Source organism: Lepus europaeus, chromosome 14, assembly GCF_033115175.1.
Source record: "Lepus europaeus isolate LE1 chromosome 14, mLepTim1.pri, whole genome shotgun sequence".
NCBI lineage: Eukaryota > Metazoa > Chordata > Mammalia > Lagomorpha > Leporidae > Lepus > Lepus europaeus.
Window position 1 is genome coordinate 65,865,979 of NC_084840.1, and position 16,741 is coordinate 65,882,719.

General features: G+C 37.2%; 1 protein-coding gene across 4 annotated transcripts in view; it reads right to left on the reverse strand.

Moving 5' to 3' along the window:
* CDC42BPA (CDC42 binding protein kinase alpha) overlaps positions 1-16,741 on the reverse strand; it is a 352,518-nt gene that overhangs the window by 126,288 nt on the left and 209,489 nt on the right. For 2 of the 4 annotated variants that reach the window (XM_062210850.1, XM_062210851.1), the window contains exons 12-14: positions 14,634-14,767; positions 8,277-8,519; positions 7,899-8,009 (exon numbers count right to left, since the gene is read on the reverse strand). In XM_062210850.1, the coding sequence (XP_062066834.1) occupies positions 7,899-8,009; positions 8,277-8,519; positions 14,634-14,767 (488 nt within the window). The remainder of the gene's footprint in view (positions 1-7,898; positions 8,010-8,276; positions 8,520-14,633; positions 14,768-16,741) is intronic. The other 2 variants (XM_062210852.1, XM_062210853.1) reach the window with 1 other exon arrangement.

The following is a 16,741-nucleotide window of genomic DNA, read 5'->3' on the forward strand; positions in this document are numbered from 1 at the left end:
ACACACATATGAGTTCTGGGTCATAAGGTAGTTTGACATTTAGCTTTTTTAAGGAACAAGCAATTTATTTTGAAATTTAGCCAAACCACTTTATTTTGTTAGTAGCAATTTAAAAAGCTTTCAATTTCTCTATATCCTTGCAAAACATTCTTCCTCTTTCCCACTTTCTAATTGTAAGTATCCTAATAGGTTGAGTGATATTTAGTTTTTATTTAAATTTGCATTTCTCTCATGAGTAATGATATTGAGCATGTTATCATGTACTAATTGACCATCTGAAAAATGCCTATTCAAGCCCTTCCTCAATTCATCAGTTAGGTTGCCCTTTTGTTGTCGAATTTTAGCAGTTCTTTATTTAATATGGATTTATGATTTGAAAATATTTTATTAAACTCCTCAGGATGTCTTTTCAATTTCTTAGGAATGTTTTTTGATGAAACAGTCATAACTTTTTATTTTGATAAAGCCCAGTTTATTTTCTTTGTTGCCTATGCTTTTGGTTTCATTTCTTTTTTTTTTCTTTCTTTTTTTTTTTTTTTAAGATTTTATTTATTTATTTGAAAGGCAGAGTTACAGAGAGGGAGAGGCAGAGGCAGAAAGAAAAGTCTTCCATCAGGCCAGCGCTGCAGCTCAATAGGCTAATCCTCCGCCTGCAGCGCCGGCACACTGGGTTCTAGTCCCGGTTGGGGCGCCAGATTCTGTCCTGGTCACTCCTCTTCCTGTCCAGCTCTCTGCTGTGGCCCGGGAGTGCAGTGGAGGATGGCCCAAGTCCTTGGGCCCTGCACCTGCATGGGAGACAGGAAAAGCACCTGGCTCTTGGCTTTGGATCAGTGCGGTGCGCCGGCTACAGCGCACCGGCCCCAGCGGCCACTGGGGGGTGAACCAATGGAAAAAGGAAAACCTTTCTGTCTCTCTGTCCACTCTGCATGTCAAAAAAAAAAAAAAAAAAAAAAAAAAAAAAAGTCTTCCATCGGTTGGTTCACTACCCAAATATTTGCAGTGGCCAGGCCAAGGTCAGGCCAAAGCCAGGGCTCAGGTGTTTCTTCTGGATCTCTCATGTGATGCAGAGGACCAAGTGCTTGAGCCATCCTCCTTGGCTTTCCCAGATGCATTAGCAAGGAGCTGGATTGGAAGTGCAGCAGCCAGGACTGGAACTGGTACCCATATGGATGCTGGTGGTACTGGTGGCACCTTAACCCACTACACCACAGCACCAGCATCTTTTGGTGTCATTTCTATGGCTCCACTGACAATACTTGTAATGGACTTTTAAAAGTTTTATAGCTTTTATTTAGGTTGTTGATCCATTTCTAGTTAATTTTTATATACAGTATAAGGCAGATGTCCAACTTCATTCATTTGCATGTAGTATCCAATTAGTTCTACACAAATGTTGAAGAGACTATTCTCTCCCAATTAAACAAACCTAGTATAGCTGTAAAAGGCCAACTGTCAAAAATCAAGTGGCTATAGGTGCATGCATTTATTTTTAGAAACAATTATATTCCATGGTTCTGTACGTCCATCCCAATGACAGCACCACACTGATTTGATGACCATGCCTTTATAGTAAATTTTAAAATCAAAAAGTATAAGTCCTCCAACTTCATCTCTTTTAATATTGTTTTGGCTGTTTGGGTTCCTCTGCAATTCCATATGAATTTGAGGACCACCTTTTTCCATTTCTATAAAACGGTTTTGGAACTTTGATAGCACTAAGTTGAATCTGTACATCACTTTGAGTAGTACTGGCAACTTAACAATACTATCTATGAAAATGGGTGAAGATCCGTTTCTCTTTGTTTCTCCATTCTACCTCTCTGTCTCTCTCACTGTCATTTTGCCTTTCAAATAAAATCAATCTATTAAAAAAATTTTAAAAAGAAAATCTGTTGTTTAGTGTAGCTACCATCATCAACAGTCTTAAGTAAATCATCTGGATAACTTGCTTCAGCTTCTACATCAGCACCTGTTGCTTCACTTTGCACTTTTATGTTACGGAGATGGATTTTTTGTTTCAAACTCAAGAACCAACATCTGCTAGCTTCAAAATTTTTCTTCTGCAGCTTCCTCACCTCTCTCAGTCTCAGGGAATTGAAGAGAATTAGAGTCACACTCTGGATTAAGCTTTTTCTTAATGGAATGTTGTGACTGGTTTGATCTTCCATCCAGACTACTATAACTTTCTCTACCTCAACAATAAGGCTGTTTTTACTTTGTTACTGATCTTGGAGTGGCACTTTTTATTTCCTTCAAGAATTTTCCTTTGCAATCACAACATGCCTGCTTGGTGTAAGAGGCTTTGTTCTTAGGCTATCTCAGCTGGCAACATGCCTTCCCCCCTACTAAGTTTAATTACTTCTAGCTTTTGATGTGAAGTAAGAGATGTGTGACTCTTCCTTTCACTTGAAAACTTAGAGGCCACCACAGTTATTAATGGGCCAAATTTCAGTACTATTGTGTCTCAGGAAATAGGAAATTCAAGGACAGTAGAGAGACAGGGAAACAGCTGATCTGTAAAGCAGTAGAACACTCACCATGTTTAGCGTCATATCTCAGTAAAACTGTAGTGCACTAAAACAATTACAATACCAATAAAACTCACTATAACAGATCACCATGACAGATATAATAAGAAAATTTTAAAGATGTCAAAGTTACCAAAATGAGGCACACAAACACAAAGTGAGCACATGCTGCTGGGAAAATGGCACTGAGACTTGCTTAAGGCAAGGTTGTCACAAACTTCCAATTTGGAAAAAAAAAAATGCAATATATGTGGATCAGAGTACTGGCACTGTGGGCATTGTGGTATAGTGGGTAAAGCCATAGCCTGCAACACCAACATCCCATATGGGCACTGGTTTGCATCCTTGTTGCTCCATTTTTGATCTAGCTTCCTGCTAATGGACTAGGAAAAGCAGCAGAATATGGCCCAAGTGCTTGGGCCCCTGCCACCCACGTGGGAGACTCAGATGAAGCTTTTGGCTTCTGGGTTTGGCCTGGACAAAGCAGTGGCCGTTGCAGTGGTCTAAAAGATCTCTCTCTCTCTCTGTAACTCTAATTAAGTGTGTGTGTGTACGTGTATGTGTGTGTGTGCATCTGCATGTATTTGTATAAAAGCTATAAAATGAGATATACCTGTATAGCAAAGATGTTGAGTTTTTCCTTTCTGTTTTAGTTGTCTTTTATTTCTTTTTCTTAGGGAACTGTTCTGCACAGAATCTCCAGTAATGTTGAATAGAAATGGTGAAAATGGATAGTCTTGCCTCATTCCTGACCTTAAAGGTAAACCTATCAGTCTCTCACTACTGGGTATGGTATTAGCTAAAAGTTTTTCATAAACAACTTTCATTCTGTTGTTTATATTTCCTTTCTATTCTAGCTTCCTCCTGAACAAAATGTTGGATGTTGTGAAGTGATGTTCATCTATCAGTGCAGATGCCCATGTGATTCTCTTACTTTGAGTCTATTAATGTGGTATATTACACTGATTTTATTATGCTGATCAACCCTTGCATTCCCTGATACACCCCACTTGCTTATGGTGTATAATCCTTATAATGTGTTCTTGGATTTGATTTGGTACTATTTTGTTAAGGATTTGTGCATGTTTTCAAATGAAATATTGGGTTTTCTTTTATAGTGATATTTTTATCCTGCCATGGTATTCAGGGCAAAGCTGGCCTCATAGAATGAATCAAGACATTCCCTCAACCTTCTGTTTTTGGAGAGCTTGAAAAAAGACTGATATTATATGTTAAATGTTTGGTTCAATTCACCAATGAAGCCATGTGGTCCTAGACTTCTTTCATTCTTGTAGAAAGAAAGACATAACAAACAGAAAGAGCTCCCATCCACCAGTTCAATCTGCAAATGTCTGTCAAAGCCAGGACTGGCCTAGGTTGCAGCCCAAAGCTAGAAATTCAATCCAGGATTACGATGTGTGTAGCAATGACTCAACCACTTGAGCCATCATCTGCTGCCTCCCAAAGTGAATATTAGCAGGAAGCTGGAATCAGGAGAGAAGCTGGGACTTGAACTCAGGTACTCTGATATGGGTCCCAGGCACAGAAGTGTCTCAGCCACTAGGTGAAATAGCCACACCTTAGACTTTTGTCAGAAAAGTCTTGATTACTGATTCAATTTCTACTTATTTTCACTGTTGACATTTTTGTATTTCATTTCAAGTCATTTTAGGTTACTGGTGTACTTCTAGGGATTTCTCCATTCATATATTTTGTTGGCACAGAGCTGTCCACAGTATTTTCTTATTTTTCTCTTGTTTTTTTGTTGGTCAGTATCTACTTTTGTTTCTGATATTAGTTATATGCATTCTCCCTCTGTTTCTTTCTCTTGTGGTGTGCACTGCGTAATCTCATTAGTCTAGCTAAAGGTTAACTCTTCTGATCTAATCAAAGGACCGACTTAGTTTCATCAATCCTTCCAAATGTTTTTCTGTTCTTTATTTTACTGACTGCTCTATTTTTGTTTCCTTCCTCCTACTATTTTTTTTACTTCAGTTTGCTCTTCTCTTTCTAATTGTTTTAAAAAAATTTTTTTTCTGTATTATTTGGAAGGCAGAGTTAGAGAAAGGGAGACACAATGAGAGAGGGAGAGACAGATCTTTTCATCCACTGGTTCAATTTCCAAATGGCTGCAATGACTACGGCTGGAATTCTTGGAGCTTGGAATTCCATCAGGGTTTCCCACATGGGGTGCAGGGGCCCATATACTTGGGCCATCTTCCATTACATTCCCAAGCACATTAGCAGGGAGCTAGATTGGAAGTGGAACAGTCAGGACTAGAACTGACATTCATACAGGATGCAGGTGGCAGCTTAACCCATTGCGCCACAACATGGGTCCTTCTAACTTCTTAAATTAGCCTACTGATTGGTCATATTTGTTCCTTTTAAATGTAGGCATTCACAGTTATAAATTTTCTTCTGAGCACTGACTTCACAGTGTACTTTAAGTTTGGATATACTGTGTTCCTCTTCCAGTCCAGCTCTCTGCTGTGGCCCGGGAAGGCAGTGGAGGATAGCCCAAGTGCTTGGGCCCTGCACCCGCATGGGAGACCAGGAGGAAGCACCTGGCTCCTGGCTTTGGATCTGTGCAGTGCGCCGGCTGCAGCGGCCATTTGGGGGTGAACCAATGGAAAAGGAAGACCTTTCTCCATGTCTCTCTAACTCTGCCTGTCAAAAAAAAAAAAAAAAAAAAAAGAATAAAGAGTGTGCTATGTAATTTCCATATGGTTTTGAACATTCAGATTTGCTTCTGTTTACTGATTTCTCACTCTGTTATCCTGTCATTGGTGAAGATATTTTAAAAGATTTAAATCTTTTTACATGTACTGAGATTTGTTTTGTGTCCTATTTGTGATTCAGTCTATCTGGGAAAATATACCATATTTTTACTTGCCAAGAATGTATGTTCCACAGTTGCTAAATGCAAATTTCTACATATATGGTAGGTATAATTAGGTATAGTGTTGTTCAAGACCTCAGTATCCTCAATGATCTTGTCAATACGTTCTATGCATTATTGGAAGTGGTATATTGAATTACCTAATTTTTACTACAGAACTGTCTATTTCACCCTTTAAGTCTGTTGAAAAGTATTGCTTAAAGAGTCAAAATTCCTACAATCTTTAAAAGAACTAAAACACATTTTGAAACATAAATGTGTATATATTTTAACAAAGAAATTTCATTTTTGGAAAATACGCTAAGGAAATTATTCTACAGTAACAAACAGAACAAACACTTAGTCTTTATTATGTGCCAGGTCCTGGGCTACATACTTTAAATGTATTAACTTATTTACTGAGTAGTTCTATTATAATCTCAAATTTATAAATGACATAGATATTATTAGTATTTGACAAATAGGTAAATATTTGTGATTCAGAGTTTTCATTGCTGTACTGTTTATTAGAGTATAAAATCAAAAGTAAACTAATGGACAGAACATGGCACTGAAAGCTAGAAAACCCTGGTTTAAATTATACTGTATTTTCGGCGCCGCAGCTCAATTGGCTATCCTCCACCTAGCAGCGCCGGCACACTGGGTTCTAGTCCCGGTTGGGGCGCCGGATTCTGTCCCGGTTGCCCCTCTTCCAGGCCAGCTCTCTGCTGTGGCCAGGGAGTGCAGTGGAGGATGGCCCAAGTCCTTGGGCCCTGCACCCCATGGGAGACCAGGAGAAGCACCTAGCTTCTGCCTTCAGATCAGCGTGGTCCGCCGGCTGCAGCGTGCTGGCCGCAGCGGCCATTGGAGGGTGAACCAACAGCAAAGGAAGACCTTTCTCTCTGTCTCTCTCTCTCACTGTCCACTCTGTCTGTCAAAAAATAAAAAAATAAATTTTAAATTATACTCTATTTTTATGACAACAAAAATCTCTTCTGGTTCTAAATTTTCTCAAATGGGAATAATGCCTAAGATTTCTTCTGAATTGTCTTTTCTGATCCATTTTCATTATCTAAAGCACCTAGAATAGTAGTAGAAATAAAGCAGACCCTGATCAAAAAGTGTATGAGGGGGTCAATTCCGTGGCTCATTTGGCTAATCCTCCTCCTTCCATATTGGCGCTGGGTTCTAGTCCTGGCTGCTCCTCTTCCAGTCCAGCTCTCTGCTGTGGCCCAGGAGGGTAGTGGAGGATGGCCCAAGTGCTTGGGTGCCTGCACCCGCGTGGGAGACCAGGAGGAAGCACCTGGCTCCTGGCTTCAGATCGGCGCAGCGCCGGCCGTTTGGGGGATGAACCAACGGAAGGAAGGCCTTTCTTTCTTTCTCTCTCTCTCTCTCTCACTGTTTAACTCTACCTGTCAAATAAATTAAAAAAAAAAAGAGTATATGAAATTTGTTTTGAGTTCTCTATCCTAATTCTGCTCTGGAGGCACAGGTATATTCAGATGACATATACCTGCTCTGTAGAGTTAACCAAGACACTGCAATCATTCATTATGAACCAAAACAAACTCTCAAAACAAGAAATAAATCTAGAATTTATATTTCTATTTATTATAGAAGAATCTTACTTTCAACTAATAAGCTAATTATCAGAGAAACTGTAATCAAGCCTAGCAGATCAAGCCTGATTCAACTAATTCATTAGGGAAGTATTAAATATCTTAATCTTTTCTATGGCCAAGGTAATAATACACTTGTCTATATTTTCAGTAAAATAGTTGATAGTCCACATGAGGAAACAGACTGTGAATACATTATTATAGTAAGAGCTATCCTACAAGATAAGTACCTACACTTTATGGCATTCAAGTTGATTCCTATGTTTTCTTTGACATCTATTATTATTAATACAACACTAGTTACTGACCACGTGACAGCTTACAAATGTTATTTATGGACTCAACATAAAAATAAGGTACAAATAGATTAAATGTTTTGTGCAGTGTCTCACAACTAAATAGTAAATCTAGAAAGTAAATAGTAAATCTAGAAATTAAAACCAGACTCCAGAGATGGCAAAAGAATTTCTCTAGTAAAGCAATGTAAGACCTTGTCCTCTATCATCTTATCCCACTGAACACAAGCATCTGCAAATCTACCCCCTAAGCCTCTCCTGTGGCATTTACAAAATCGAAGGTCTGGGTATCAAACCACGACTCTTACGCAGACTGCCAGTACATCTTATTCAGGTAGGCAGTCCTTCCTGGTGGAGTACTATTTCCTAATAAACATGGTCTTCCCTTTTCTTCTCCATGGTTAGGAAATCTCTATCAGCTTCCTACTGGTAAGAATGAGAATTAAGAACATTAAATTTCAAAAACAGTTGGTTTGTACTCCACAAGTTGGTTTGTATCCAACAAGGTACATAACACTTCTATCAAGCCAAAAAGAAGAAAATTAAGCTTTATATATATGAAATCAAAAGATACCTTCAGTCCCTCCAATTCATTTTCCAGTTGCTTAGAATAGTGCTCACTCTGTTCACGTAGTTTCCTGTCTTTAGATGCTTCAGCAGCCAGAGCTTCTGTCTGAACTTCCAGCTTTTAAAAAAATGAAAAAAAAAAAAAAAAAAAAAAAAAAAAAGATTTCACAGTTGTAATTTTTTTCAAACAAAACATTTCCCCCCATGGGAATTTACCTTATAATAGGAAAATAACTCAAATGTTGAAATTCATATTAAGAAATATTACCAAACTATAGAAATAGTTTATTTTGGAAATTAAATAATGAAATATTAATTCTCTAGTCTCAAAAGGCAGCTTTCATCACTACCCCACGGGCACTACAAAATTTGCCTGACTACTAACCTCTTTTTTGGCTCTTTCTGTTCTGCGCAGCTCTTGCCTTAAGCTTTCAACTTTTTGCACCACCAGGTCCACCTCTTCTTCCTTATCTCGGACATGGCGAGCAAGTTTCTGTTTTTGGGTGTGCAATTCTGTTAGTCGCTCATTGATCTCCATGAATTCCTGCATGGCCAGTTTCCTCTGACAGTGTGCATCTTTCAGCTCTTTGGACTGGTTTTTTAATCGCTCACTAGCCTGGACTAGTTCCTACAGTTTTATAAAAAGAATATAAGTTACCAATTCTGCAACCTAGAAACCAAATTTGGCCATCAAAATAGCTATTATTAAGTATAAGAAGAGGCAAAATTATTTCACCTCAGGACAAAATTAAAGGAAATAAACTACTCAATAGATATTAAAGACATGTCCCCTCTTCATAGTCTAAATTACTTATGCTAACACAGAAAATGCAAGAGAACAGCTGATTCAACCTTCTAATACCTTAGTTTCCACCAAACAAGTGTAGAATATAGGTATGTAAAGAACAATGGTTAAAATAAAAATGTTTGTGTAATTTAATAAATACATCAGAATTTTTTTAAAAATAACCATTAGGTCAGAAGAAGAATAAAAAAAAACTAAACTGAGTCTCCACGATTAAGGTAAGAAACTTAGAGGGAGCAGCTAGAGTGGACTCAAGTCATTATAACTACCTGTCATCCATCAAAATGAAATGCAAATCTTTGAGAAAAAGAACTGAATGAAACACGTTTTCCTCACATTAAGAACAAACAACCATGAACTCACAACCATAGATTCCCAAATATCCAAGGAAAAATCATTATGATCAAACAGAATAAATAATACAAATAAACATCAAAAGTATTTGGATATCAGAATCATATATCAACATAAAATTGCTATGTGTGACATATTGACCAGTAAAAGCATTTAAGTTGGAAAGAGGTAATGAAATTTAAAATTGGGGTAATAGTTTCAAGATATTAAATTTAAAGATCGATAATATGCATGGTAAAACTCAGAAAGAACTACCAAAAGACTATAAAGAGGAGAATTTAAAACAGGAACAAAAGGTAAAAAAGAGGGTAGTCATTTGAACTAGCAGCTAAGACATCAGTTAAGGCATTTTAGATTTTTAGGCCCTTTTGGAGTATTGGGGTTCCATTCCCAGCTCATAACTCCAGCTTCCCACTAATGTGGATCCTGGGAGGCAGTGGTCTTAGCCCAGGTAACTGAGTTCCTACCAACCATTCTGGAGACCTAAACTGAGTTCCCAGCTCCCAGCCTCAGCCTGACCCAGTGTGTTATATTTAACACTACTCAACTATATGCTTTATAGTGGTCAAGATTATGAATTTTATATTATATGTGTTTTATCACAACTAACCATTTTTTAAAAGGGGAAAAGGAGACAAGGAAAAGAAAAAGCACAACAACCTGAAAAGAAAAAAATAAACGACAGAAGTATGTCCATATACATTAGCAATAAATACAAATATAAAAGGATTAAACTCACCAGTTAAAGGTAGTTGGTTAGATTAGATTAAGAAACAAAATCTAGGCTTTAGTAAAAGATTTAAGGTCAGGAAATGGAATGTCACTATAGAAATATAAAAACCAATACACTAGGAAGAAATGCCATTCTAAACATTTATGAATTCTTCTTGGGACACATACTCTTTTTAAGAACACAAATGTAACAGTCTAGGCCATGAAGCCAGTCTCACTAAAGTTCAAAGAACACATAGCATATAAAGTCATTAGTAACACAATAATTAAATTACAAATCAACAATTTAAAAGATAAAACTTCATACACTGAAAACTTAGAAGCATTTATAAATAACTCATTGATGAGAAAATTATAATGTATATTAAATTAAAAAGATTAAAAATATAAAAATATTTAGTACATACTACAACTTGGCGATGTAGTAAAAACTGCACTTGAGAAAACTTGTTAAGGAAAAGCAGGTTGAGATTCCACTTAAAAAGAAACAGAACACAATAATCCCCTACCCACGTGTAGATGATAATAAAGATGACAAAACAATCAATGAAATAGAAATAAATGACAGAATGATGAGAATGAACAAAGCCAAAGTTCTTTCTTTGAGAAAACCCATAAAATAGACATCCAGTATGGTCAATCAAGGCAACAAGTATGAAAGCACAAGGAAGTAACACTGGGCAAGAAAAAGAGGCTGTAACTACAAACCTAGAAGGGATCAGAAATGATAAGAAAATACAAGGAAGTACTCTGGTAACAATTTGAAATAAACAAGTTCCATGAAAAATATACTCTTTAAAAACTGTTTTAATAATAAATAGAATGCCTATGAGAAGAGAATGTTTAGCCTAGCAGTCAAGATACTGATTAAGACACCTGTATCCCATACTGGAGTGCATGGCTTCAATTCCCAATGCCACTGCCCAATTCCAGCTTCCTACCAATGAAGACCTTGAAAAGCAGTACGTGGCAGGCGCCGCAGCTTAACAGGCTAATCCTCCACCTTGTGGCACCGGCACATTGGTTCTAGTCCCGGTTGGGGCGCCGGATTCTATCCCAGTTGCCCCTCTTCCAGGCCAGCTCTCTGCTATGGCCCGGGAAGGCAGTGGAGGATGGCTCAAGTGCTTGGGCCCTGCACCCGCATGGGAGACCAGGAGAAGCACCTGGCTCCTGGCTTCGGATCAGCAGGATGCGCCTACCGCGGCGGCCATTGGAGGGTGAACCAACGGCAAAGGAAGACCTTTCTCTCTCTGTCTCTCACTCTCTCACTGTCCACTCTGCCTGTCAAAAAGAAAAAAAAAAAAAAGAAAAGCAGTATGTGAGGGCTCAAGTGGTTGTGTCCCTGCCACTTATGTGGGACACCTGGATGTAGTCCCTGACTCTGGGCTCCAACCAGAGCTGTTGCAGGTATTTGGAGAGTGAACCAGTAGATAGGAGCGCGCATGCGCGCGCTCTCTCTCTGACTTTGCCTCTGAAATAAGCTAAAAAATACAAAATTTAATAAAAAGAAATAGTATACTTATTTAGCCCTATAAAAACTTAAGTAACTGAATCAATATTAAGAAAATATCCCCTGGGGCCAGCGCTGTGGCGTAGCAGGTAAAGCCGCTGACTGCAGTGCCAGCATCCCATATGGGCACGGTTCAAGTCCTGGCTACTCCATTTCTGATCCTGCTCTCCATAATGGCCTGGGAAAGCATAAGATGGCCCACCCAAGTCTTGGGTTCCTACACCCAAATGGGAGACCAAGAAGAAGCTCCTGGCTTCAGATCAGTGCAGCTCTGACCGTTGTGGCTATATGAGGAATGAACCAGCGGATGGAAGACCGCTCTCCCTTCCTCTCTGTAACTCGGCCTTTCAGATAAATAAATAAATCTTTTAAAAAAAAAAAAGTCCCCATCCTCCCAAAGGTAGAGAAGCTCGAGTCTCAGAAGGTTTTACAAGTAGTTTCTCAAGCAGCAGAGCATTCATCTGGCACAGACTTTTCAAGGGAACAGAAAAAGCAGCAATGCTACTCAACTCATTCTATGGGACTGGTATAACTTGATGTCAATGAACAGACAAGAAAGGTAATAGAAAAAAAGGGCATAAGCCATTCTCATATATGAAAAGAGGCAAAAAAATTACCTACTAATTTCCAGTGATATATAAAAGTGAATATACATGAACTCTCGAGTTGGGGCTTTTTTTGTTGAAATTCTAGCTCCACCAGTTTCTACCTCTATGACTTGAGCTAGCAGTGTACTTCAGTTTTCAGTATCGAGTATTACCACTGGAAAATAATATTATATTTCCCTAACTTTTGGGGTGGGGATGAAGATTAAATAATCCAATCTTTACAAACTACTTAGTGTTACAGCTACAGATACAGATTATATAAATTTACCTATATACCATTATACTATTACTTAAAACATAGTACATGAGGGGTTGGCATGGTGGTATGGCAGGTTAAGCCACCATCTACAGAGCCACCATCTCAAATGGGAGCTGATTTGAATCCTGAATGCTTCATTTCTGATCCAGCTCCCTGCTAATGTACCTAGGAAAGAAGAAGAAAATGGCCCAACTGCTTGGGCCCTGCACCTATGTGGGAGATTGAGAGGAAGGGGTCCTGGCTTCAGCCTGGTCCAGCCCTGGCTGTTGCAGCCACTTAGGAAGTGAACCAGTGGATCGAAGAACTCTCTTCTGTCTCTCTTTCTGTCTCTAACTCTCTTGCTGTAATTCTTTCAAATAAATACATAAATAAATCTTTAAAAATAAAAAAGATAATACATTAGCAAGGCATAACCCAGAAATAGAATAATGCTTTAATAACAGAAAAGTCTATACATATAATTCAGTAAACTGACTTATCACAGGAGAAGAATCAAAATAACAAAAGGACATCTAATAACTCCAATACAAGCTGATAAATTGGAATAGAAGGTAAGTTACTTAATCTAATAAAAAGTGGCTAATAAAAACTTACAGTAAACATTATTAGTGATGAAATATCATAGGATTTTATTTAAAATCAAGAACAAGATAGGGATACTTGCTATTATCATCCCTACTCAACACTGAACAGTGTCCTAACTAATATTCAAGAAAAGAAAGAAAAGGCATAAAAATCTAAAAGAATCAACACTGTCATTATTTGCATAAAACCTCTAAGAAGCTAAAATATATCCCACTATCAATGAAAAGACAGTTTAGTAATGTTGCTGGAACAAAAGCAACAGAAAAGTCAGTAAAAAACAAAATTTAAAGATACTATTTAAAGGGGCTGGTGGTGTGGCACAGAATTTATGCTCCTCCTGTGGTGCAAGCATCCCATATGGATGCCGATTTATGGCTCGGCTGTTCCACTTCCGATCTACCTCTCTACTAATGGCCCAAGCACTTTGGTCCCTGCTCCCACATGGGAGACCCAGGGAAAGCTCCTGCCTCCTGGTTTTGGATCTCTTACTCCAGCCATTGAGGCCATTGGGGTAGTGAACCAGTGGATAGAAGACTCTGTCTCTCTTACGGTAACTCTGCCTCTCAAGTATATAAATAAATGTTTCTTTTGAAAAAAGATACCATTTAAAGTATGAAAAATTAGAATAAATTTAAAGAAAGGCTAAGGAGGCTGTATGAAACTTGTGGAAGAAAAGTTTTTGAAAAGACTTTAAATACAGGACATTGTTCATGGATAAAAAGACTGCAGGAAACAATTTTTTACCTTTATGCACAGTCTGGCACATGTGAATAGCTAAATTCAAGTCTTAGAAAGTAATCTGATTAATTCAGATAATGAAAAACTCTGAACAGATTTATCTTCTAGAGGTAATGTGCTTTTATTTCAAGGCAGGCTTTAGGCCACTGTCATCCTCATGAGCAACCCAGCTGGAGTTCCTGGCTTCTGGCTTCGGCCTAGCCCAATCTGGGCTGTTGCAACCACTTGGGGAGTCAATCAAAAGAGTTAAAATCAACTGATTATCTGTCTATCTACCTTTCTCTCTCCTCTCTGCCTTTCAAACAAATTTTCTAAGAATTATTAAAACATACTGACCTAATTCAATTTAATCTTTAGTAGCTTTCTTTTCTGTTAGTACTTTATTTTCATCAGCGAACAATTAACTGTTTTATTTTTAATTCCCTTCATTTTTTTAATAGCACCAACACTTAGAAATCTTCTTCAGAAGGACCTCATTATAATTACGAGTACATTATATATTATAGTTTATACTATGCAATAAACTACTGATTTCTTATTTGCATTAAGTAGTATTATTCCTAAACTTTTTTGCTTGCTAATGAAAGCTGCAGTGTGTAACGGCATGTATTTCAAGTGAAGTATTTTCTCCATTGCTTGAATTATTATTTACCCTACTAGGCTATGCTACAGAATCCTAGCAGTCAACAAATTTTATTGATGTTTATGATATTGTTTAAGTGTTGACACAAAGTTTCTCATGAAATGACTAACTTTTTTTCATGATGCTTTAAAAGAGAATAAAATATTAAAGAAATTCTAATTTAAAGCCTTTTAATAATAATGAAACTATGTCTCCATTTTAAAATTTATTCTATACACAGTAAACAGATTCTGTTCTTCTCTTATTACTTCATTTCTTTTTAAATAATATTCGCTTTTAATTAACTCCTTTCATTAACTTACCAAAAGATTTTGAAAATAAAGCTTCAAGAATGTAATTTCCTTTGTTACGTGTAATAATAGAATTACATACTCAAAATAATTTTTAAATCTTCATTTTACAGATAAAATACAATGTATATTATGAATACTTCCATTATTTTAATTACACAAGATTATTAATACAGAAAAGACTAATAATCTATTCATATCTATTCATATGCTTTTACCTTATTCAGATCTTCCCTTTCTTGTTGTAATGTTTTGATTTGCTTTTCATAAGCTTTGATTTGTCTAAAAGCATCATCTAGTTCTCGCCTCACAGAATTAGCTTCTTCAAGTTGCTGTTCCAAATGACTCGATTCTAAAAACAAACAACAACATTTCTTTTACTTTTTGTGCAAAAACAAACGCTTACACTAAAAATCTTTAAAGGTACTCCGACATTCATATTAGGTCTATTAACACTACACACCAGTAAAGCTCAGACAAATTAAATGTGAATCAGTTCACTGTAAAGATGGTGAAAGGTGTATGCTAGAATAAAGATGAGTGCAGGGGCCAATGCTGTCGCGCAGTAGATTAATGTCCTGGCCTGAAGTGTCGGCATCCCATATGGGCACCAGTTCGAGTCCCGGCTGCTCCACTTCCGATCCAGCTCTCTGCTATGGCCTGGGAAAGCAGTAGAAGATGGCCCAAGTCCTTGGGCCCCTGCACCCATGTGGGAGACCTGGAAGAAGTTCCTGGCTCCTGGCTTCGGATTGGCGCAACCCTGGCAGTGCGGCCAACTGGGTAGTGAACCATCGGATGGAAGACCCCTCTCTCTCTCTCTCTCTCTGTGTAACTCTGACTTAAAAATAAATCTTTAAAAAAAAAAAAAAAAGATGAGTGCAATATAAGTGCAGAATATTCTAAATACCTATTAAGGAAAAAAGATCTTATGTCCACAAATAACATCTTCTTGCCAATTAAAAATTTAAAACTAAGAAAAACAAAGAGTAAAACCAACCAAATTTGTCTCTACTGTTAGTAATTATCCTAGTAATATTTGTCAGATGATCATATAATGGTTTTGCTTCTAATTAGTTTGGTTCCAGATAACTCTACCTAGTTTCTCCACTCATTATTTGAATAATAATATCAGATTTCTAGAAGTAAATATCTGAAACCTCTTCTCTAAATCAATTCTTCAATTTTCAAATGAATAAAACTTAGCAGATTGACTTAGTCATAGAATAGTAAATGATTACCAGAGCTAAACTAGAGTTCACTGACTTTTTAACTTAGAAAGCAACGTTAAAATTTATTGGTTCATAAGTTATTATAAAATGAAAAAATAATTCATTTTAACATATGCTTAACTAAGATTTAGTAAACTGAATGGAATTATTTTAGGCGTCAAAAGTAAATCAAAAGGAATTATTTCAGGCATCAAATGTAAATTAGTTCAGGTATCAAAAGTGAAAACAGACATCTAAACATATTCAATGTTAGTCCTGTGCTAGATATTTTCTGTTCTTCACAACTTTATCAATGTAAGTGCCACCTGTAGACAAGTAGTATCAGCAACCTCAGACTTGTAAAATTCCATACCACACCTAGACCTCAAGAATCACAATCTATACAAGATTCTCAGGTGATTAAACTGTACATTAATATGTGGGAACAAACTCACAAAGTATTACATATTGTCGAATTTGATGTTTTCAATAAACTACATAGTGGTAAAATATATTAGCCCTTTCAAGAAGATTATATTATTGGTGTACATAAGTTATACAGTTAAAAAATCATTTACAGGGCAGGTGCTGTGGCACAGCACAGTAGCTTTACCTGCTACACCACAGTGACGGCCCCTATAAATTTCTTATCATGCAAAGATTTTATGGAACACTGGCTTTTCTAACAGTGACTGAAATAAGTCATTAAGAATTTGCCAAAAAAAGAGCATGTTAGGGAGGAACCCTTCAAAAAAAGAAGAAAGATTGTGTACTCAGAAATTATTAAATGTACCAGAAGGGGTGATTTTCATTAACCTCATATTATTTGATTAAAATGAATGAGGAAATGACAAAAGTCAGCTTCCTTACCTATAAGTTTTGACTGCTAGTTACTAGAAATAACAAACTAAATTATTATTTACTTTAAAAATTTGTTGAAATACTAATAATGGTAAAAGCTTAAAAATCAAAAGTGTAGTATTTAAACACATTTGAAATTAATATAAATAGAAAATTCTGGCCGGCGCCGTGGCTCAACAGGCTAATCCTCCGCCTTGCGGCGCCGGCACACCGGGTTCTAGTCCCGGTTGGGGCACCGATCCTGTCCCGGTTGCCCC